The following is a 24,593-nucleotide window of genomic DNA, read 5'->3' as shown; positions in this document are numbered from 1 at the left end:
ACCATCTTCAAAGACGTTCAGCAGTTGCCCACTGTCCCTGCTAACCTTATCAGGTATCTCTTTGCTGACATTCTTCTGTTTGGTCGGATTTGGGCTAAGTACAAATTTGATAACCAAACTTTTAAGAAAACGCAAACGCAAGGACTTTTACAGCTATAATATGTGACATTTCCATATTAAAGTATCAAATATACAACATATTTAGTTGAGTTGTGTACGGGTGCGTCTGAATACAAATAGGTTACTTGGAAAAGCACAAATAATACCATGGAAACAGGTGATTTTTGTAATCTGAATATGTTCGTTATTGTTCAGACAAAAAATAATTTCCAAAATATAATGTAATAACATTAAAAGTACTACTTTTTACTTTTACTACCAAACTTTACGGCAGAAATAAACATGGGGTGTGATTTTTTAAATTATATTAAGGCTCAAAGTTATGCATGATTAAGGGAGTACTTGTTTTGAGTGACAGGTGAGTAATGTCACAGATGATTAGCTCCTAGGTAGCATCTTCATTCAGCCTCCTCAGCTCCACGTTATGAATTAGCTGAGTCAGGCACTGCCAAGATGGCACCGGCTGCAGCCACCACTTTGTGAACTTTACAGCAGCTCCTTAGAAACCTCTGGGTGATGAGGTCCCACCCATTACCTATCATACAATGTACTTATATATGAGGTCCAGTTATGTCTTTACTAATACTACTCATAATGAATTCCTTTGTTCTTAAATGCTTCATCACACCAAAGAAGACAAATAATTACAGATTCAATTCTGTTGTCAGTCATCTGGACTTGAACGCAGGATGTCATTCACCAAAATGGTCCCATCGTTCATGTGACATCATGCTTACAATTTCTGGCTCATTTGTAATAAGTCAGAGAAATGGTTGGCTAAAAAGCAACAATATTTTTTTTTGCTTGCTGTGGGACAAATGAACCGAAGTAAAGTAATGAAAGCAACTTGAGTAATGTGTGTACAGGTACAATAATACACAGGCCAGTGCCGCTCTATAGCCATGGTCCACCCCTACAGGTGTTTTCATTCTTGCTGTCTGATTAGATGTTTCCCAAGACTCTGTGGGTGTGCACAGACTGACTTTAGATGTGTATTCAGATGTGGCGTAATGCTGCATTACACATCATTTTCATACAACATTAGCTGCATGTGAATTCTCTCTAATGTTGCAGCAACACCTCACGTCTGCTCCATCACAGTTATCATGTGATGTTTTGAGCCAAGTTATCAGCACGTAGTGTTTTGTGTGCAGTGAGCCGACTGCGGTCTGTTTTGTACAGTCAGCTGTGCGTGCATTTGTGTGTGAACGTTCTGTTCCTTCAGCGAGGAGGACACAAAAACACACAACAGAAACAATAAGTCATTTAAGGTTTCAAGTGTTTACCTACCCGCTGTTTGGAGGAAGGCCTCAGTCCGAGATGGGGTTGGCTCCGACACTGCAGGGAGAGAAGACGGGGAGACAAAACTATTATAATCATTATTATTTCAAAGCACTGAAAACCAGTACTGTATTTAAAACACAGTTCTGTCACTATTAAACAAATAACAGGAATGCAGTTCACCTGTTTGCTGAGATTATGCACCCTTTTTACATGAAAGGTTGAGTGTGTAATTTCCATCAGCAGTCACAATGGTTATATCATAAAAAACAATCATTGCTTTTGGCCCCAAATTGTTTATAGTTTCAGTAGAAAGCTGCACATTTACCTTTTTGAATAACTATGCAAATATGAATATAGCTGAAGTACCAGCACACTACTGCAAAATGTAGTTGAACTACTACACTAATTACATGTAGTTCACTACTCCCCAAAACTGTCTAAGTATTTATTCAAGCCCTCGCCTCAGTTCAGTGTTGATCATCAGTGTTCACTTTTAAATTAACAACCTGCACACATTGCCAGTATAAAAAAAAAAAAAAAAGAAAACAGACTCATTTTTTCCCTTTTTGCTGTGGTATTGACAGCAGGAGGTAAAACATGAGGGACCACAAAAATTCTGTTCAATTAGAAAATGTCTTTTCAAAAAGGGAATCGGAGATGACATTCATGTTATGCCCAAATTACATCTATGATTAATTAAGAGACTAAATAAAAGCCTTTTGCACCTTGCATCTTATGCGCTGTTAAACACCAGAGTTGGATACACCTTTAACACACTTGCACTATGCACTTCAGACCATGCACTATAGGTCATTTAAATCGGGCCCTTTGACACTGGTCTCAGCTTTCATCCATGTTGGTGGCTGCCTGGAGGTTCCCAATAATAATGAGGCTAGACCCTCATTACTGTGTCAAGAGAGCTGATGACATGAATGATTTTGGTTTTATGATAGAAAACATCAAGAAAACAAAATAACATCTGAGAAAAGAGAAGAAGAAAGAGTTCTTTCCTTTTCACAACACATAAGTGAGCTTGATGCTCTCCTGGTTGCATCACTTTAAGTTCTTTTGTTGCTTTAACTCCACATAAATGCTGCAAATGCAAAATGTAAATGGCTGCATTAAAACTGCAAGCATTAAGACAAATGGAGCCATTAGTGGTATTTAAAGATGAACATGTTACGAGTTTTTCTCAGAGGAGACGACAGAACAACGAATCCTAATGAGTCTTTAAAAGGCTCAACGTGAAGCTCCCAAAGGAATTATTTACAAAGAAAAAAACTCTGCAGAATGGTAATGAATTCCCACATGGGGAGAAACACACACTCAAATACACACAGATAGACTTTGAACACTGACAAAGACAGTATTTGATGTAGATTTTTTTCCTGCAACACACAAACAGTACACACACACCACATATATGCACACATTGAAACACACACAGCACGTCTTCTAGTGCAGCAAAGATATTGTTTGATGTCAAGATTCTCGCTTTTTTCTTGAACACACACGCGTGGAATTACACACAAAACACACTGCTGCACTGAAACCTTAGATGATTTGATGCAAAGATTTTTTGTTTCACCCACAGCACACACACACACACCGCCCCAGTAAAGATATTATTTGATCCAGAAAGAAAGAAAGAAAGCAGGAAGCGGCAGTAAACCTTCAGGAGGAAGCCGTCTTTTATTTTACGAGCTGCACCATCTGGAGATTTTTGGGGGTTATGATGGAGAGTAGGTGTGAGATTGGGGTGAGGGAGGGTGTAAGGAGGTGGGACGGTAAAGGTGACAGTTGAGCAGGTGGTCATATTCTGCCCGCATTTCTGCCGTACACTAATGCAGCAGGTTCCAGCTGACGGGTCGATGGCTGGGTGGAGGTGATTTATTTATCCCAGAGGTGATGGATGGAAACTGAGGAAGAAAAAAAATCTATTTACCTTTGATACAAAGAGCCTGGCATCTTTTCTACCAGCTTTCTGGGACTCAGTGGGTTTTCTCAGGGGTGGTTCCTTTCATGAAAAGCTGAAACATGTTCCTGGAGCGTTCATGGATAAACTGGTCTCGACAACTGTACTGGATGGAAACAATTCAACAGCCTACTTTTTTTTTACAAAGATATTAAAATGATTATTTCATAAGCATTCAGCGATGACAGCTCTCATGAGGCTTGTGAGAGCTTAAGTGTCGTTTTATTCAAAGTTTGTATTCCCTTTAAAGAATCTTAATCTACAATTATTAACTTACATTGAGTGTATGACAACATACATCTTTGCAGCTAGAGGCTACACTGATATGCTTAATTGCTCTAATGAATGATGTAATATTTTATGGACTTGATGAAAAATTGACACCCATGAGTACTTTATTTTCATTTCATTTGTTTGTTGATGCATTTCTCCTTTGCATGTGAGCAAACCCCCCTCATTAAATAATGGCTGCAAAAAAAATGGGAGAGAAATATGACCCATTCAATACTGATAGTCCCAGAGGGATGTGTCTTACATGTGAGCGGCGGCTTGTTTATTATCATTATAATAAACATAATGTCTTTATGATGAATTGAATTTATTTAGTGCATTTTATACGCCACATGAAATGAAATCCTTCCCTCCCTGTTCCTACAACCTCGATCCTGTCAGGAGGACTTTTAACCCTGTTACGTGCATCTCGGAGGAAGCACATCCCTCCTGCTATGCTGTTGTTGTCGTTATCACTGCTGTGCTTGAATACTGTGATATTTTGCAATTCATAAATGTTGGTTTCTCACTAAGGTTTCATACATACTTAGAAATCTCCTCAATCAACAGATTCTATTGCAATGGGGGCATTTGTAGATGGTTGTTTGTAGGTTGTTGTAGTAGTGGGAGTTTCCTTCAGTATCATGCTGGTGGTCCTTCTCTAGCTCTAAATAATTCATGCCCAACCCTAATCTTAACCTAACCTCAATTCTGACCTTACCCCAACCTTAACCAGGAGCTCAGAAAGGACATTTTGCATCATCAGGACGAAGCTTTGGTCCCCATGAGGTCTACCGATCCCAACAAGGTTGGTGTTCATATTGGAAAAGATCCCCAAGAGGTAACAAAGACACTCTCTCTCTCACATGCACACACAGTCCTGCTGCCTTGAAGACAGACCTGAGGTGACTGTTTACACAAACACATACGAATATTCCTTCTGTATATTCATATTCATGCAGGCACCAACATATTGTATATAACCATAACCTCACAGTAAAATAAAAAAGTCATCACTCACTATATTTCTCAGCATCCTCTTAAACATGAAACATGACATCCCTGATTCTTCCCAGCTAACTCTTTATAAATTTAAGTGTGCAAAAATTCACAGAAAATAAATGAAATAAACAAACCGGAGGCAGATTCGCTCTAGGCAGCACAAAATTGAGGCGAAGATGTGTCTGCTCAAGCTGAAAATGTTTCAGATGGAGCAAAAAAATGTATTTTAACAACTCGTATGACTGATGATTTAATGTACGGAGGCAGCAGCTAAAAGGAGAAACTGGTGGCAAATAACTCGGCTTCATGGTAAGTCCTGAAAACAGTTCTCCCACAACCACATGCACTTAAGTGCAGTTTGAAATCATCAGCAGTGAGCTTGGAGGAAAAGATGAGATTTGGGCAGACAATGTAATAACAATACTGAACAAACTGGACTTATTTTATGACTTTGTAATTGTCAAAATATTTGGACCTTTATGTCTCAATGGAAAGTTTAAATCACAACTGGAAAACTCGACTGCAAGCAAGTCCAACACATTTTTCACTGGAATGTCTCCTGCATCAGAAACACTCTTCAAACACCTCGAGCCTATTTTTTCCACAATATGCATGTAAATGCGAGGTTGGTGCCCGGTAAAAAAATGCATTTAAAACATATTTTATCCACATTTTGTAACCTAGTGTGTTCCACAACCAGAGAGCAGCTCACTCCGCTCCAGGTTGTAATCCCAAAGACCCTCCCTTCACTTTACCCAGTTGGGAAGCAACACATGGAAACTTCTTGAACTTTTTCTGCAGTGTTTTCATGAGCAAACTGTTCATTTACTGCCAACAGACAACTTCAGTGCTTAGGTTTAATCCCTCTGCTCTGATCAGGACACCAGCCTGCTCTGAGTGCAGCAACCGCCACTCTGTTTTTTCCTTTGTTTTGCTCATCCACACCCACTGCCCACACACACACACACACACACACACACACACACACACACACACACACACACACACACACACACACACACACACACACACACAAACCGCTATGTTTATGTCACTGTCATAACCATCTTGTAAAACATCAGCAATATTCACACACATCAAAAGAAAACTGCACAGAAAGTTTGGCTGCATGAATAATCAAGATTCTTTATGGACAGACATGTCAACGTGACGTGATGCTGATGTGGCATTTGAGCAGAGGTTAGAAGAGTAACTTCTTGTCTAGACTGCACTTTCAGTTTTTCATTTAACTCGCTAAGTCTCTAAAAATCGAAGTGCAAACATATCATTCATTACTCATTTAAGTGCCCAGGACCTCCCACATCTTTATTTTATCAACATCATTTCATGTCAACTAGCAAATAAGTCTCACTTGGACAGAAATATGATATCTACTGTCATATATGAAATAATACTAGTAATAATAACTGTAGATGTAAAGCACTTTTTTAAAAAACAAAGTGCTTTACATATATTAAAACCTCCATGTCCTAAATAATAAAATAATACTACAAGACAAAAGGTACAAACTAAAAACACACCAACAAGCAGGCCTAGAAATAAATTAATATAGAGGAATAAATAGTTTATGATTCCAGGGCAGACAGAGAGGATCAGATTGTTCTGTGGTTGAAACAAAAGAAAAGTGTTTTATCCTTGGTTTTCACTGCCTGACACTTTCTTCTTTTTGTTTTACACCGGCAGACAATTGCTGTGACCTTTAGAGGAATATTACACTGCAGAGAGGAGAGAGTCATGGTGGCTATGACTGAATGTATCTTTGATTGGAGGAGAGGGACGAGGTGAGGAGACGGCAGGGTGAGGAAAATGAAAATCTGGGTATGAGACAGAGCGAGAATCACCTCACGTCTTTCCCGTCTGATCTCACGCACAGCGGGACATTTTGATTCTGACATTTTCGTTTCAGGCGTCTCATCCATCTTCTGGGTTTTCGTCATCTGTCGGTGGAGGTTAGTTTTGGAAGATTCACATCAAATGAGAAGGAAAATGGCTTGAAAATTCTGATCACTGTGTGCATAGACACAAAGAAAAAGAGAAAACAGAAGATGCAAGAGACAAATAAAAGAGCATGGAAGTATCTGATAACAATATAAAAAGACACTTGGTTGTTTGGTTATTCCTAAGCAGTGAATGGCAGATGGTGTTAAAAATCTAGTTTTAAAAGTTGTTTTTTTATTTTATTTTACCTCAATTTTGTCTTAAGGTGATTTTTACAGTAGTCATTGACAAGCTAAACAGAGCCATATTGTTTCATATGCTGACTTTATTTATCACTAGTTAAGTTGCTCCTGGCTGGTTAGGTTTCTGTCTTGTTTGTTATGTGTGTCCTGATGTGGCTTTCCTCCAGCCAAAGTGAAAGTCTAAGCATTGATTTAGCTATAAAGGCTTGCTAGCTGTTCTATAGGATACATCATCTGAGACCACAGAGACTGGTTTACATGAGAATACAGCACCTGAGGGGCTTTAATGTCGCAGGTTCAGGGGGCGACAGAAAGTGTGAAGCAGTTGAAGAGTGAGTTTGTAACTAAGTGAATTAATTTAAAGTATACATCATCCATAGTGTTAATAAGTCTGGAGTATTTGTTTTTGTGAAGTAGGAAGTTAATTTATTCCTGAGTTCTAAACAAGAGTTGTGAGGTTAAAAAGTTAAACACTGAATTAACAAAATGTTCAATCTGCTGGTTCTTCTGACACATTCAGAATCATTCCTGATGTCTGTTTTGACCCTTTAGCTGATCATTCCAGTGGAAATGCAGCTTTAGCTAGTTGGGGATGTAGCTTGTTAACTCTTGGTGTTGTTCTGTGAGACAAAGCAAACTGCAGACCCAAGGAAACACACAAAAGAGTGAACATAATCGAGGCTTAATAATCTTCTCTTTTAGATGTAAGAATCAACATCATCAGGATGATGATGATGTATGGACAGACACATGCAGTTTTGTATAGAAAGGTAACTAATGCATTTCTTCCTTTTGGGGGTGTGAATGTGCACACTGGGTTTATGGTCTCTATGACAGTCAGGTCAGGAGAAATAAAAGTGAGGAGTGCAGGGAAGGTCACAGCATCACTGAAATCAATTTCTTTCTCCTGGGACCGTGAATGTGTACTTAGTTTTTCGATATTGGTCACAGACAAACAAACAAGCAATTTACAGAGGCGAGAACATAACGTATCTTTCTTTTTCTCTTTCTTATCACTCAGGGATTAGACAGAACAACAAGTTTATAAAGAAACTTTAATTTTCTGGTATTTTTATGCTATTATTTTTATGAATCCCTTTTCACCAGATCTTTTAGCACTTTTTAAAATATATATTTTAGGATGTCTGCAATGTGTAATTATGTCTCATGTTGGAAAATAAGCAGTAGTCAGTTGTAATTGATGCAGTAACATCCATGTTTTTTTATTTATTTTTTTTAATGAATATGACCTTGAACCTTGTTTGGCAACAGAACAGAACCAACAGAAAACAAACATTTAATCCACTTCAGCAGTTTGTGTGGGAACCTGCAGCCAATGAATTTAATATCCGTCATTTTAAATCAACCAATCTAATCCGCTAAACTCGTCCCAGTGGGTGGCGACCCCGGTGACCCCTCACTGCCGACTCCCCCCTCACCCCTGCAGGTGAGTCAGTTCAGTGGGTCACACAGGAAACGGTCTCGCCCGCTGTGGAAGGTCAAATGCAGCAATGTGTGTGTGTGTCAGAGTGAGTGTGTGTGTGTAGGTCACATGGGACCTCGGTGCATCAGTCGTCCTGTATTAATGAGGTATGAGGTGTCAGCGGGGTCACAGCGGTCCACTGGGGAGGGGTCAAGGTCAACTCAGTGACCTCCTAACAGTGTTGACTAACAGCATTAACGTCAGCGCTGATTTGGTTTGGTCACATGGGTTTATTGACACTATCAGACAAAGTGGATAAAAAGTGCCTTTGAATCTATACAGATGTTGAGGTCGTACTGTTTACTGGGAATGAAGTAATGGGCTTTCTTAATGCAAAATATATCAAGTTCAGACTGGCAAAATTTATTTATTACACTAATTTTTCCCTCACATACTTAAGTTATGGAAATAATTTAAATGACTGTATATATATACTCTTAAATGAGTATATATACATTCGCTGTATGTATTTCTACTGTATATATTTTGACTTATTTAGAGAAATTAGTGGGTGTGGGAGTGACTAGGCCTGGGAGAGCTTTTATCTGTGTTTGCGTAAGTGTGTCTGTGTTGTTTTTCATTATGTAGCGTTGTTCTGATACCAATAAGTGTTGGAGTCTATGCACCGATCTGATACTGCATTATTTTAACCCCAAAACTTACACTGTGGGTATGAGCCTGCCATTGGTTGCTTTTCAGGCAGCATCCAATATCTGCACTTTCAAAGTCCACGAGAAACAACAAGAATCCCTGAGACAGCAACCTAGATGCTGAAAATGGCAAATTTTCACCTTATCACCAACAGTACAAACATAAACAAGATAGCAGCTGTTACCTTCTCCTTTGCTGTGATTAGACATTTTAATGCCAAGAGTCGCCTCCCCACGAGCAAATACTCTGCCAAAACAAGTTCCCCCTCAGCACTGTTTTCCAGGGGCACTGTCACTGTATCCTGGACAATCCCAAGACAATTGTGATTGGTTGAGAAATAAAAATTACAAACAAGCCAAAGCATTTTGTCTTCATTACAGCAGAAGAATCATGGAAGGATCAGGATGGCTCTAATTTTATTTACTATATAGCAAGATAGTTAATCTAAATGGATTTTTAATTAAGTTGCACGTGGAATAATGGTTTATTTGACAAGCTGGTGTCACAAAGAGATGAGTATCTGCCATGAATATCTTTCATACATACTGCGGCTTGCTGTCTGTGACCTATTTCTCATCTTTTCTGCATTCAAATCAGATTCAATATGTGACTACCTGTTCTCCTGCACAAATGGAATAACTGCTAACACCTGCTTCCTCTGTGAGGTCCATGCAGAGTTGTACAATAACTGAAATGCTCTACAAGAAAGATATACTGTATTTGAACAAGGTTGTACTGTTTGGCTAATGCTTGTTAGGACAAAAAAAAACATCAGAAAATTGACTCCAGTGGACACGCATGACTCCGCTGGTGTTATTATCTGTGTTAAAGCTGGTTGCAGAGTGTGTGCTGAGTTTTTCACTCTTCTCAGACTTGAATCTCACTGTGTGAAAACATTCTGATTGTCTGCAATGAGAGTCAAGCTGCTAACATGCACGTATTGACAGTAGCCCATCCCCTCTGTTACTGCATACGTGTGGTAATGTGAAATGTGAGAAAAGTCTGCATATGTATGCAGCAATTTTATCGGCATATAGCTGTGTATGTGTATGTGTGTGTATGTGTGTGTGCGTGTGTGTGTGTGTGGCTGCAATGAGCCTGTGTGTATGAGACACTGTAGCGTGCATATGAATGGCAGGGGGTATCCTCTTCCTGAATGCAGAGCGCATCCAGAATATCTCATTGCTATTCATGTGAATGAGTCTCCTTGAATCAAACAGCAGCCAAAAGCATATTTGCACAGAGTTAAAATGCATGTTGTACTGGAAAAGAAATCTACCAGAGTTTCCTCCTGAATAAAATCTGTCTCACTCCATCAAATCGCCTAATGTTTACAGTGTAACTGCTGAACAATAGAGAGAGACGTTCATGCTATCCTTGCATAGTTTTTTGGGGTTTTTTTTAGCATATAGCTCATCGTCTGTCTGGCTTTTTCATTCCACCAACTTTACTTTTCTCCTTTGAACTTGAGCTACAGAACTGATTAAAAACATCAACGCAAACTCAAAGCACAGATCTCCCCCAACTGAGAGAAAGATTCTCAAAGTAGCTGTCAAGTTACTGTAAGTTGATTTATTGATTCTGCAACCCCGTACCAACAAGTTGGAGTAAAGTCTTTTACGGTCATTTTGAAAAAAGAAACCCACGAATTTTTTTGAAAATATGAGAAGTTCCTGCTGACAGGTAGTTTAGCTAACGAGATGAAAACTGCCTCATGGGTGGATATAATTGTGGATTTACATACATTTTCTTCTTTGATTTTAGTGGAACATTTAATGTGAAGCATTCTTTTAGATTTTGTACTGCACTTTGCACATGAGCACATGATGAAGCTGCGTTTTTTGGTGTTTTCTTGTTGTATTGTCTGTGGCTGCTAACAAGTTAAGTCAGAATCTATTGCCCCGACCATGGTTCTGCAATAGCAGAAGCCTTTGCTGTATATTGATAAATCCATGGTGCTGTCCTTGGTGCTGAAGTAGCAGATGGATTTGTGATTGCGTCTTTTTCTCCTGCATTTCTGTCTGTTTGTCCTTTAGTTACAATATTCTATGAACCATAAAGATCCAGGGAGGTGTGGGGGTATTAAAAAAATGCAGATCCAAAAGAGTGGACCGTGTTGGTTCATGAGTCGGTTCACTGGTCACAGGTGAACAAAACAAACCAGGCCACTCTGTTAAAAACTGAACAAACTGCCTGCTGGTCACAAGTCAGCTGTCTTCTCATATGACACAGACACACTGTCTTCATCTAAATAAATTCAAATTTTAACCCAAATACACGCTTAAAATACATGTTACATGTCACAGCCACCAGAAAAACCTTAGACCAAGTTTCAGAACTTCGAAGACAAAAGGACCAAACGAAACCTCCCCACTTTGCAAAGACTTTCTCATAAAGACAGTACAATATCACACACGTGGATTGGGGAGTGACTGATTGATTGCATGATGGCGTTTATTTGGCCTTCCTTTGACGGAAGGTCAAATAAATTAAACATACATGCCGTTGAGCAAGGCACCAAACCAGCAGCAGTGACAGACTGCTTATACAATAACTGACAGCTGGTGACAGCTCAAACTGCCGTGTGAAACTCCTCGTTGCTCCGTTCCCTGCAGAGCTCCGCAGTGACCGACTCCCAGGGTTTGTTTCCTTCACGCTGCCCTTCCCTTCCTTTCCTAGACTCCTAATCCCCTCCCCTATCATGTTCAGACTGATATGATAAGAAGGCTGTTTTTGTGCATGTCCTACCTGGCAAGCTGACTTGAAGGAGTCGACTTTTGACACCATTACATACTCTCACTTATTTACAGTGTGTACAGGAACGGATGTTTTCACCTTCAAGAAAAACGCATCAAAAACAGACTTCTTTCATAAGAACTACATTTTATTTTTGCAACAGAACTGCATGATTTTACTACAGCTTTAGGCTGGTATTATGTTCTTAACTCATCCTAAATTGTCATTGTATCATCAATAACGCATGGAAATGATCATATTTTTTTTAACATAATAAAAAATGCAGCATATGTTATACAATACATTATCTTCAGTCGAAGCAAAGTGCAAAGTAGTTTGCAAGTGCAGAACAGATTATGTTTGTGTATATATGAATGTATAAACATGTTTAACCCCATTCCAGAGGTTGCACTTTTATCAGTACATGATAGTTTAATATCTAGTATCACATACAATATATCATGTATGAATAGGAACAAGAAAAAGGTAACAATTTGTTTTATATGCAAACCTTAAATATGTCGAGCCCATCTAGATATTATGTGACTTCTTGTGTCATGTCAAATTTTCTAAAAGCATCAATAAGTTGATTAATTTCTTGATCCACAGACCAAATACACTATACTTGTATAGAGCATATTCACCGTTTTCGGTAATAATTCACAGTTGCTCTTTTCATGTTTTCTTTACTAATAGGTTAATGCAATAGTTTTAATCAGTCAGTGGAGAAATCACAGTACATCACCCCCTCAGTCTCTGTCTGGACCTCATGCTGACATCAGTTGACCAGGGAGCTGCATGTGGTTGTATGTTGCACACCGCCCCCTTGTGGTTAAAGTATCAGAGGGTAAATACATAGATGAGGCCAAGTCACACTACATATTACCTGAATCATGTAGAGGTGTGCAGGCACAGAAAGACCCTTTTCTGCAGTTTAAGAACATACTAACTGAAGGAACAGCTACCTCTCATTCACCACCACGGTTATCATCACAGATACATGTAGACAAACAGAATTTGACTGCTGCAGGAGCTCATTCCTGCCAGCAAATGTTTTCCTCACATTTATACTTAAACTATTCATACATACTGTGACCACATTATGAGAAGGTATGTCATGAGTTAGGACTGGCAATATATAGACAATATATCAGTGTCATGATATGACACTACATACTATACATGGCAACATTTTATTGTGTTTTTACATAATAAGTCATGCATAAGTCATTGTAAGTAAATTCAATAATGTTTTTGACTACTACACAAACTACCATTAAAATTCTAATTTTGTTTGTTTTTTACTGTAGGCTTCTATATATGTTCTCTGTAGGTGTCTGAGGGAAAGCTGATCTTAAACCCAGACCCAGGATTTACCACTGGCTACCACTACCATCTTTGCAGGTTTCTGCAGCCAAAAAACAAAAAGAAAAGAATCCTGTCTGAATCTGGTTGGCCAGAGGGGGCGCCTGAAAGATCTGCCAATCAAAGCAATCATATCCCAAAATATATTCCTCTTTAATATCCTTTTAATGGAGCGATCATTTTCAAAATTGCTTCTAAGGATCCCAGTTAAAAAAAAAGTCAAATTAGCCTTTGAAAGCCTAGTTTTTGGAGAAGAGCTACTTCTTCTTGGAAAGTTTGAGCTTTATTGATTTCTGTGTAGTTTTCTTAGAGCTGGTATCTAGCAGCTATTAGTGAAGCGGTCTCTTCAGGGACTTCCGGATGGGCTTCACCATTCAGCCGAGGTGGTTGATAATTGGTCACAAATAGCTGTGGATAATGGGAAAGCTGGTCGCTCTTGTGTTTGGCACATTTAGAGGACGCACAGCTGTTTGTCATGAAGGGGAAGGAGGCTCTGATAACAGTCTTCATCAGCACAGTCAGTCCTCTGCCAGGAAAGAAAAAACCCTCCCTGATTAGCAGTTCAGTTTGACTGACACCTCGATCTAAAGGGACCTTCCACTGAATAACGCTCTTCTGCTATTGGCTCAGACCAGATGCTTTGATCCTGATTAACCAAACTCACCTACAGGGAACTCTACAGTCCACACACACCTGCAGAAACACTCTCATACCCAGGGTCTGCTCTTTAGTCCTGTGTAGTCCAACTGTTAGGCTCATGGACACATCAACAGCAAGTTTTCAATGAACACAGACAATTTTTTTATTCTTTTCTGGGATATTTGCAAAGAACTGAGGTCATTTTCAGAGTTCCCTGATGGAAATACTGCTTTACTTGTTACTAAAATAAGTTAGCTGACTGCTAACCACCTTAGCTCGGTTAGCCATGACTCAGCCCGGGGTGCCCAAAGCCAAACCCAGAAAACAACTTCAGTACTGAGGCCTATTCCCTGTCATCAAACTGACCTCCCTCAGCCTTCTATGTTCACTGTTAGCTCTTAGTCCAGGAAGAGTCAGCTAATATGGCTGCTCTCCTTCTTAGCATTACATCCATGTGGCACAACACACAGTGATACTGACTGGTGTTAATACACCTATGGGAAAAGTACACCGGTAGGTATTGCAAAAGGAAGTGTGGTTTTTATATTAAAGAGCAGTGGATCTTGAAATGAACAACAATGGACATGGCATCATTCAACCAAACAGCCAGATTAGCCGGTCGCACTGCTGCAAACAAACCGCGAAGGAGGGCAGGAGAGCGGGGACAAGAGTCATGTTAACTTAGCTAGGACTTAAAGTTAACTTGTTCAGTCGAGAAAATGACACAGACGAAATTGGACTTAGGCTGGCCAAACAACAGGAAAACAAGAGACTGTGGTGCCCACATCCTACAGAGACCTGCTCCATCACAACATCCCGGATCAAGATGTTGCACTGGACAGGCAGGCCGGCTCTGAGCTGACAGAACACAACACACAAGACTCCAGAGGGTCGAGAGGAGGAGGACTGTGTTCTTACATTGGTGATGCTTCCTGTTCAAACACAGTCAAAGTTGATGGACAATGTTTAAACTATTTCCTGGGTGTTTATTAGTGGGTACAACAAATGTTTTTGACTACTGTATATGTATGTGTTTCTCGTTCTGTGTGCGTGTGGATGTCTGTACATATTATATGGTATCTCCTGCTGTTCTTTTGGAGTCTCATCCTCACTCAGATATACTGATCACAAACCCACAGAAACCTCTTTTCTTTAGACACACTTCATTAAAGGTGAGACAGCTGCAGCTATAAAATACACTGTAGGCCAGGAGACACACACACACACACACACACACACTGATGTCTAAAGACCATACCATATATAACTGCAGGTAGCAGCTCCCTCTCCAAAAGTAGCAGCAGCCAGTAACATCAGAAACAGAGCAGTGTCTTGCAACTAGTAATGACTGTTTTCAAAGTTTTCAAACTTTGTCTGCAATTACTACTTTAAAAAATAGTCTGACAATTTGGGAAATGCATTTATTCATTTTTTTGGTGAGACTCTCATTTTGCCTGATTAGCTTAGCTTAGCATACAAGACTGGAAACAAGGCAAACAGCTGTCGTGTCTCTGTCCAACAGGAACAAAATCCACGAGCACCTCTTCAGTTCACGATTGAATGTGCTTCATTTTGTCCATTTAATCTGTACAAAAATGTAAAAACAGCAGACTGCCATCTTAAGAGGTGTTACTTGTTTATCTCCTGACAACAACTACACAGTGGCCTGTTCCTCTTCATCCCTGCATCAGCTTTATACAGATGAGGCTGTCAGTGTGATGGACTGACTTCCTGGGATGATCTCCCTTTCAATGACACAGAAGACCCGCAGTAAAACATGATCTGCGCTTCACGTCTGGAGTGTTCGTCTAAACTGATGATTTATGGCAGAGAAACTTGACTCTTTTCACTCTGCAACACCTGAAAATAAAATAAATTCAACTTCTGACCCCTGAAATAATGTGCATGTGCTTAATGATTAAGTATTTCACCACTGTCTATGCAAAATAGTCTGTTAATTTGCAGAAATCCTTGATTTTAGTTGATTAGACCTTTAAAAATAAATTGATGTGAGCATCCACACTGACGAACACCATGAAGCACTTTGCATGTCTATGATTAAGCACCCTTCTTCCCCTTCTTCCCTTTCCCCTTCACTGTATACTACTAACCCTGTATTGATATGATTGCTATCATTGCTGTATGACTTGGCTCAGGTGAAAAAATTCTGGCATTTTCCCATACGCCACTTGGAAGTAGCAGGGTCCCATTTAAGGGTTAATAAATTATGCGATATCGAATCACTGCACAGACTCACGTACTCACCAATACCTGATTCAGCATTTTGACTGTATTGGAGGCATTTCCTCAACTGGCATCAGAGCAACCCTAGTTTTCTATGTCTAATTTGCAGCCTCATATTACATGATGTAAGCAATTAATAAGTTCTATAACCCACCTCAATATTTTAGGGATTTGATTGACTGTCAGAGTTCCCATCATTCATCAAATTGCTCTGGAAGTGATCCCACCAACATTTTTAACCACTGTCATTGTCGTTATATTCATGGTACGGGCATCACTATCCACAAGATTTAGAACGACTTTCAAAATGACATATTTATAGTCATTGTTATAGTTTAATTATGTAGTACCTGATAATGTTGCACAATGTCATCCTGTTTACTACATCCTCTCTTTATTAACATTTTAATTGCTCTGCATGCTCGCTAAGGTGACTTTGTGCCTTAACATCTGTTGAGGTACAACATGAAAATAGCCTTCTCTGCTACATTTACAGTAATGATCATTAACATGCACTGTGCATTATAAATAAAGCTTTATCACACTACATAACCACCTCACAATCATTGAATCAGTCCAAAGCTGTATACTGAACACGCTTTGAGGAAGAACCTATCTTTGTCCTTGAGGAAACATTTACAGCAGGATTTTTACTGGACCAAGAAACACCTGACGTAAGATGATCTGATCCAAACTATAAAACCTGACAGATATTCACAGCTTCAGTTTCCTCCGTCTGTCTTCTGAACACGCAGACAGCCTTACTTTCCCAGCGTCTGTGTTTCACAAACGGCGACATTCAGGAGGAGGCGAAGTTCAAACCGAACCCACATGAGCGTGACATTTCCACAAACGTGATATTATGACACTGTAAAAGGTTCTAATAGAACACAACTGGAAATGCTCTGAATGGACCACAGAAAGATATTTAGCTTCTACTCCTTTTAGTCAACTTAATCCAGATTCTCTGTCTGGACCACACGGTATTTCTTTGCCTTATTGTTAGAGACATTTCCTTTCTCTTGTGGTAGTTGTCATCTCATACAGCTCATTTATCATTTCCAAGATCAACTAAATTCTCTCTACTGACGTTTGCTTCAAAAGTCAACATCTAACGTAGGTAATACACCGACTATCGCTAAATTCCTCATACAACCCACATCAAATAATCCAAACTATCCCTTTAAGAAGGGATTCAGCTAATTTATGCAGCTAACTAATGGTCAGGTTAAAGTTTGGTCCAAGGTTTTCTCTCCTGAACTTGTCCTCACAAGCTGGGGGTTTGTTGGAGTGTAATGTAAATCTCCTCAAAGAGAAATATTATAGCTGAATGGTTAAAATATAAATAGTTAAATTCAAACTAACTCAACTGATGAGGAAACATCAACTCAAAGTCATTTGCTGTTATCAAAGCGGGGGCTGTGCCGCCTTACTGCTTCATTCAGTGATTTCAATGGTTGTCATAGCAATGGCAGCTCTGAAAAGTTTTATTTTTAAGATTACCTTGGCTCTCTTTATTCTTTGGCACTCTTTTCTGCTTGCCAAATACTTTTATATTCTCTCTCTCTTTCTTCCTCCTCCACTCTCTCTAACACACAGACACAAAAAAATGACTTGCCATGACACAAACAAAAACTTGAATGCCTGCAGACATTTACACATAACAGAGTGTTTTGGCCTTCCTTTTTTTTTTTTTTCAAAGACACTTGACGTAAAAGGGTGGCTGACTGCAGATGCACACATATAAAAACAGACTCCCTGTATAAAATACAGATGTATGCTCACATCTCAACCTGAAAACACTTACGGTGCACACACTCACATAGATGTTTATGCACACACTTACACAGATGTTTATGCACACACTCACACAGATGTTTATGCACACACTCACATAGATGTTTATTGGTCTTTAGTCAGTAGTAACTGGAAACTGGGAAGCCCCTATGCTCGGACAAATTAAGCAAAAGTGCCCTCTTGAATTCCCCTTTAGTAGATAAAACTTTATAAAAGTGCTTTCTGGACAAAATGTGATAAAGTGCTTTCTTTATTTATGTAACCCAAAATCACAATTTGCCTCAGGTGGCTTTACAATCTAAACAGTGTATGATACCCCTGTCCTGTTGAACCTCTGAAGAGTAAGGAAAAACTCCTTCAAGAAAACTTTTAACGAGGGAAAAAAATGGAAGAAACCTCAGGGAAAGCCCCCACCCAGGATGGACAGGCGTGTGATCAAAATCACAAAAAAGGTGCTGGTCTAGTTGACAAAACTTGAACTCTGGAACCCTTTATGCATAACAATTTTCAATTTTGTGTGTCCAGACATCACCAACCTATCTGCATTGGCTGCCGTGGTAACAAAGTAGCATCAGTGATGCACTGCGAGTGAACGGTCTGATTGTCTGGACTGTGACGTATCTATAAAAGTCAGATTGAAATGGCATTTCAAACCATCTCCAAATGTGGCTTGCATCTGATTTGCATTCTGTTGCTGTTATAAGAATAAATCTGGATGTGCCAGATTTGGGATGGCAGTCTGAACAAGGCTTTAAAAACTTTTACTACTTATTACTCCTTTTTTCACATGTACCATAGTATCTCTGACGACCTATGACCAAAAAATGGATATCAATCTCATGCAGTAGTCCTGAAATGAATACTTTCTTTGAGAAACTTGTCAGAGAGATGTTGACTCCACTTGAGCCTGCACTGTATGGTGTTGCTGTATTGGATCATATTCTCCTTTTCCATACAATGTATGTTTCAAATACAACACCAACCCTTTTCAAACAGCCATTTCTCACTGCACAAAAGCAAGTTTAAAAAACCAGAACACCAACGCTACAAGCAACCAGAGAACATGGGAAACAGTAACATGGGAACTGATGCATCAAAGGATCTTTTTCTCCAACATTTGTCACATTTGGCCTTGAAGCACAAACTTTAGCTGCAGTGAGATATTTCTGGCTTCACAGACACATTCATGTTGGCTCTGAACCAACAACACACAATTTTATTGTCTAGTAAAGCTGCAGTTTGCATCATTTTCTCATATGTTGTGTTGGATCTATGATTGTGTACATGGGTGTTTTTTTTTTTTTGTTTGTTTGAAATGACAGATCAATTGAACTGTGTGTTTTCTGCAGAAAGAACAGAAAACACAGTATGCAAGATTCTCTTGTGATGAGGTCAGCTCCCAATGTGCATCTTAAAAAGTATCAAAAATGAAGACTAATATTTATCTATCTATTTGGAAGCGTGGAAGATCATGCATCAGAGTACGAGAAATAGAAAACTGACTTGTGGTAAAAAAGGTTGTTTTGTGTGTCCAATTAATATTCCAGCCACTGTCCCCTATTTCTACCCATAACCACTTGATTCATATTCAGCAACATGCTCCTGCAGCCATGATTTGTCAGAAATAATTACAAAAACATATTTATTGGCATAAACATCATAAACAAATTAATCTCAACAGATGAAGCATTAGAATTTAATTACAGGGAACATGATGCCCTGCTGCACGGAGTGTCCTTCTGAATACATTAACACACACACACACACACACACACACACACACACACACACACACACACACAAACAACACACACACACACACACACACACACCCTCTCCGGACCCTGGCAGACAGTTATGCAACACATCATCTCCCATCTGATAATATTTGACAGTTTAGTCATGTTGGGTGTGTTTGAGAAGCATTTTTTGTGTTACATGTGTATTTAGTCCCTCCAGGGATTTACAGTCACAACAATAGACACAAATTCAACCAGTCCACCAGTTCACTTACAAATAAAGCTTATTTTTCTCAAATTTGTTGAAACAGACTTGAAATACTCAGAAAAGAGTGAGGTTTCATTTAAAAAGTTGCCTTGGATTTTTAAGCAAAAAAGAAAAAAGCTTAAAAACTTTGCAACATGCATCACTTTTTTTTTTTCAGAAAACCTGCAGTGAAATCATTTTCATTTTTGGCCGGAACAATCCCCACCCAAAAAAAAGGCAGAGAAATCCTGGATGGACTGGTTGTTGAGTGTGTTTGTGGGCTCTACTGAACTGAACAACTGTATATGTTTGAGTTTTTGTACTCGGCAGTTTTTCCATGGCAACACACTGAGCATACAATACATTCATGTATTTTTTTCCTCAAACTTTCCTCCCCTGAAAACCACAGCTTTGGGTTTCTCTGAAATTTGTGCAGGCATCTTTTCAAACGCACAGACAGGCCTTGAGAGTACAGTGATGTTAATCTTTCTCTTTGCCCTTTGAAAACCGCATACCGCTTGAAAAACAAGCTCCCCGCCTCGAATAAAGCTTCGCTTAAAGGCTGCAGAGAAAGGGGAGAATGAAGAGAATGAAGAGAGAGGAGGCCTGGCAGCAGTAACAGACAGTACGTGAGTGAATGACGAGTTTGCGGCTGAGAGAGAAAGAACCTGAAAGAAGAAATGTGGCAAAGTGCAAAGAAGAAAGTAAGTGCACGACAAAGAAATGCAGAGGAGGAGAGATGCAGGGCTAAGCTGATAGAAACTAAATGAATGAAAGGAGTTTGATGAAACAAAAGCTTCCATTTGGGATGCTACATGGATTTATAGGCAAATCTACCACTTGAGTGTTGTCGTTTAAACAAATATTTCTCAATCTAGACGTGACAGTTTTAATTCAGAAATGATAAAAGTTTTTTTCCCCCTTAAAAGCCTTTGATTTTACTTTAAAGAAACTCACAAAAGTGCCTCCCGGGGGACAGATTTGCTGATACACAGTTACCACAGTTCAACTGCGTTCTAGCAGCAAAACAGCACAGTCAGCCATATTGAACAACACATGTTCATCTTGCAGCAGATGCAGCTTGAGTTTCTTAATTAAAGTCAGCCCTAATTTGTGAACAAATAAACATAATTTTACAAGGATTCACCATGATAAATGCAAATTAAAGCTCAGGACTTAGGATTTCCTCTGAGCTTACAAAAGGAGATGTTACATAAAAAATTACATTACACATTACAGCACCACAGTAACAGATAGGTTACTCTGATTTAAACAAAGGGTTAGAAAATGTATTAACATGGTGGTCTCACACATTTCATGTATTGATAAGCAAATATTATGAAGCAGACAGATGTCCTTATCCATATTTAATTATTATAAATACAACCATGATCGCAGGCAGGTTTTTTTAATCTTTGACATGAACTCTGTCTCTGAAAACAGCTTTGACTCAGAGAAATGAGGAACTGTTACTGGTTTCTTCCTAAAGCACAGAACATGTGCAGTCTGGGGTGTACAGTGACAGTCAGCAGTGCAGCTACTCAATAGATTCATGTTTTAAGGTGGAATTGGAAATGAGGCTTTATATAACTGTGTCTGTGAATGTAATCTTTGTCCCCTGTAAAGCCGAACAGAGCAGGTCATTTCATTTTCCCAGAAGTTACTATGATGATCCTCTCTGACACATTTCTGAGATGATTTTAATACGTGACTCACACACAGTGTGTGTCAGGCAGATTGGGATGATGCCTGATGGATTAACAATCCTGTGGTAGTGATGGTGATTATGTCGTGTGTGTGTGTGTGTGTGTGTGTGTGTGTGTGTGTGTGTGTGTGTGTGTGTGTGTGTGTGTGTGTGTGTGTGTGTGTGTGTGTGTGAGAGAGAGATGAGAATTAATCTAAAATGATCTTTCATATACAGCTGGTGTTATGCAACACCTGTCAGGTCCCATTTTTACCAAAGACAAAATCACAAAGATGAAGTGAAGTGTAGTTCCTGTTTAGAATATTTTAGCAGTGGAGTCACATATAATGTCACATTATTACACAACATCATGCAACACACCTAATCTGTTTATTTTCTGTCCCATTGTTCCCATTCATCCATATTACTACCTTCTTTCTGTGACTGTGACCTTTAAATATATGAAAAAACACATGAAAAAATGCCATTTTAGTGCCGTAATCATAGGTGTGTTCGCACACAGCACTCACCCTCTCTAAGATATTCAAACCTAAGCGAAGATGCTGAAAAAAAAATCTATGCTTAGAGAAAACTTCTGTTTTTGGAGGCATCCAGTTGACAATAATACAAAGGTAAGAATAGAGGTGGAAATCATTTTACAGATTCACTCTCTTTGCTCAGCTCAGTTTAAAGCAGGGTCGCGTGATGTCGACTGAATTGACATTTAATGATGTCCACAGTGAAACGCCGCAATGATTACATTGTTTGGGGAGAGAAAATAAACTGTCACATCCCTGACAGGTAAGTGTCTCATATACAGTGCATCCTAGTCTCAGACAACCAGTTAAAAGATCTGTAGACTATATATGTTCATGGACTATTTTTCTAAAGCTAATCAGTAGGGTTGCCACTAATGATTATTTCATTATGGATTAATCTGATGATTATTTTCATCATTAATAGTCTTTAAAATGTCAAAAAAGTGCTCATCACAATATCCCAGAGCGCAAAGTGATGCCTAAGTGATGCACCTGACGTTTTTGCTTGAAAGATGACAAAGAATTCATCGATCATCGAATCCAGTATTCAGTAACTCATTTTCAGTTGATCATCTAACAGACCAATCTTTGTAGCTCTATGAATGGGTCTGATACATTTAACAACAGGTGAATGCATTTGTTGATAAAGGTTTGTTCATATGTCCTCTCACCTCTACTCAGAAAGGAAATTTAAGAAGAGGTGAAAAGCAATGAATTATGATTGGTGACTGATCAATTCATTATGGAAAAGTATCTTCAATTAATTTCCCAATCCACTAATCCGTTAAGTAACTGGTCCTGTCAGCACTGGTTCAGTGCAACACAGAAACACACCTGCAGAGAATCATTTGAGAGGCAACAAAAAAGTTCTGCTAACAACATTTTCCAGTGGAACCCAGTTCTTTCACAGCAGATTTATCCATCAGTCCATGTGAATAGTCCTCAGGCACAGACACAAACATACAGGTGCAGTGTGTGAGTGTGTATTTGAGTGTGTGACACAGTGTGTGGCACAGTGTGTGGCACACTGACCCAAATAGGAGCAGCATCTGAGTCTCAGCCATTTCTTACTAAACACCGCTTACTGGCACCACACGCAGCTCGACTTACAGCTGAAAATCACCACGGTGTCTATAATCAGCCTAAAATACATTCTGGCAGGATCTTCTGCAAATATCAGCGCTCTGGCGACAACACAGCGCCAGGACAGGAGGATTGAAAAACAGCAAAGTAAGACAAGGTCATTACAAACTCATTATGAGCTCCAGAGATAAAGCATAAGCTGATATTTTAGGAATATTACAGTGAGCGTAAAGACGCAAATAATGCGCATTAATCCGCAGCCCGCAGCCCGCTGGATAAGCATCTTGTCACCATATGAAACGGTGAGTGTGCAGACAGCAGAGCACTGTGGCAGCATTTTAAAAGCTGAAGCCGCAGGGATCACTGTTAATGAAGTGCTTTACAGCATAGCAACTGTCAATCATATTGATGAACAAAGCCCCAACCTCCTGTTGCCATAGAGAATTCATGGGGTGAAGAGGCAGCCTGTACCTTTTCATCCCTGAATACAAACTCACTGTCGGTGTTAGATTTGAGTGTCAGATCATTCATGCAATGTAATGTTTAATTTTAAAGCATCCTTACCTCGAACAAAGGTGGAGTGCCCTTGTCTGGAAGTGTGCATCCCAGTAATTCAGCCAGGAACTTTGCCATATAGAGGTGAGAAGTGAATATTCCTGAAATGTGCGGGGTGAAAAGAGCTGAATCAACAGGAGAGTCCTCTTTCCGTCAGCCTCATGAACTTCTTTGTGGCGTTCAAGGACCCTGCGCGCATCCCTCCGTTCTTCTCCCACAGCTGCCCGAACAAACCCCGGAGGAGGAGGAGGAGGAGGAAGCGGACGAGAGGTGAAAAATACCGGCCCAAATGAGCGCAGGGAAGCCGCTGGATGTGGAGCTTTTCGCCTTCAGCTGTCGCCTCCAAAAATTAAAAAAAAAAAAATCCTCTGTCGGTGAATTCATGCACGCACGAACACATGCAGGTGGGGCCGGGCAGAGGGGGGAGTGGGCGGTCCGACGAGCTGTCAGGTGGTTTTCAGCGACGGGATTCACCCCGTTCAGACGAAATGGAAGGTAAACCCACACCTGGAGTCTCTTCAGCTTGATTAAACCTCAAATTCACCATGTGTTGTGCTTTTTGAGAGACTGAAACAAAATAGTTCCATATAACTACCTGAATATTTTTCAACCTGAATTTTCCCAGCAAGCAAGTTCAGTAGATATCTAACCAACTATAGCCTGGCAATATGACAATTTAACGACTGCATTAATTTTCTGTCTGTTTTAAGAAAGCTTTAGAAACTATTAGGATGGTCTGGTAGGAAAATGGAACTAAAACTGTTCTGCTTTCATGGGACTAATGCAATTTACAGAAACAGCCAGTGATTTAGGGGCATTTTGTTCTCAGGATTATGCATCATTTCATCCAATAAAAAGTTCAAAGAGTCACATGCATGACATTAAAGGGATAGTTTGGATTATTTTATACAGGATTGTATGAGGTTCTTGTCCATAGACCTTTTCCCCAGCAGCCTTCAAATTGTTCATTCAACAGAAG

The 24,593-nt window shown here is 39.5% G+C and overlaps 1 protein-coding gene across 1 annotated transcript in view; it reads right to left on the bottom strand.

Annotated features, from left to right (window-relative positions):
• The window catches only part of rasgef1ba (RasGEF domain family, member 1Ba), a 137,389-nt gene extending 113,556 nt beyond the window's left edge, over nucleotides 1-23,833 (bottom strand). Inside the window, exons 1-2 of the mRNA XM_084728191.1 lie at nucleotides 23,624-23,833; nucleotides 1,411-1,458 (exon numbers count right to left, since the gene is read on the bottom strand). Coding sequence (XP_084584317.1) covers nucleotides 1,411-1,458; nucleotides 23,624-23,692 — 117 coding nt within the window. The 5' untranslated portion in view covers nucleotides 23,693-23,833. The remainder of the gene's footprint in view (nucleotides 1-1,410; nucleotides 1,459-23,623) is intronic.
• Nucleotides 23,834-24,593: the final 760 nt, after the last annotated feature.

Source organism: Lutjanus erythropterus, chromosome 10 (genome assembly GCF_056507025.1).
Source record: "Lutjanus erythropterus isolate fLutEry1 chromosome 10, fLutEry1.hap2, whole genome shotgun sequence".
Lineage (NCBI taxonomy): Eukaryota > Metazoa > Chordata > Actinopteri > Lutjaniformes > Lutjanidae > Lutjanus > Lutjanus erythropterus.
The sequence above is the reverse complement of the archived record's forward strand: the minus strand, read 5'-3'. Positions and strand labels throughout refer to the sequence as shown.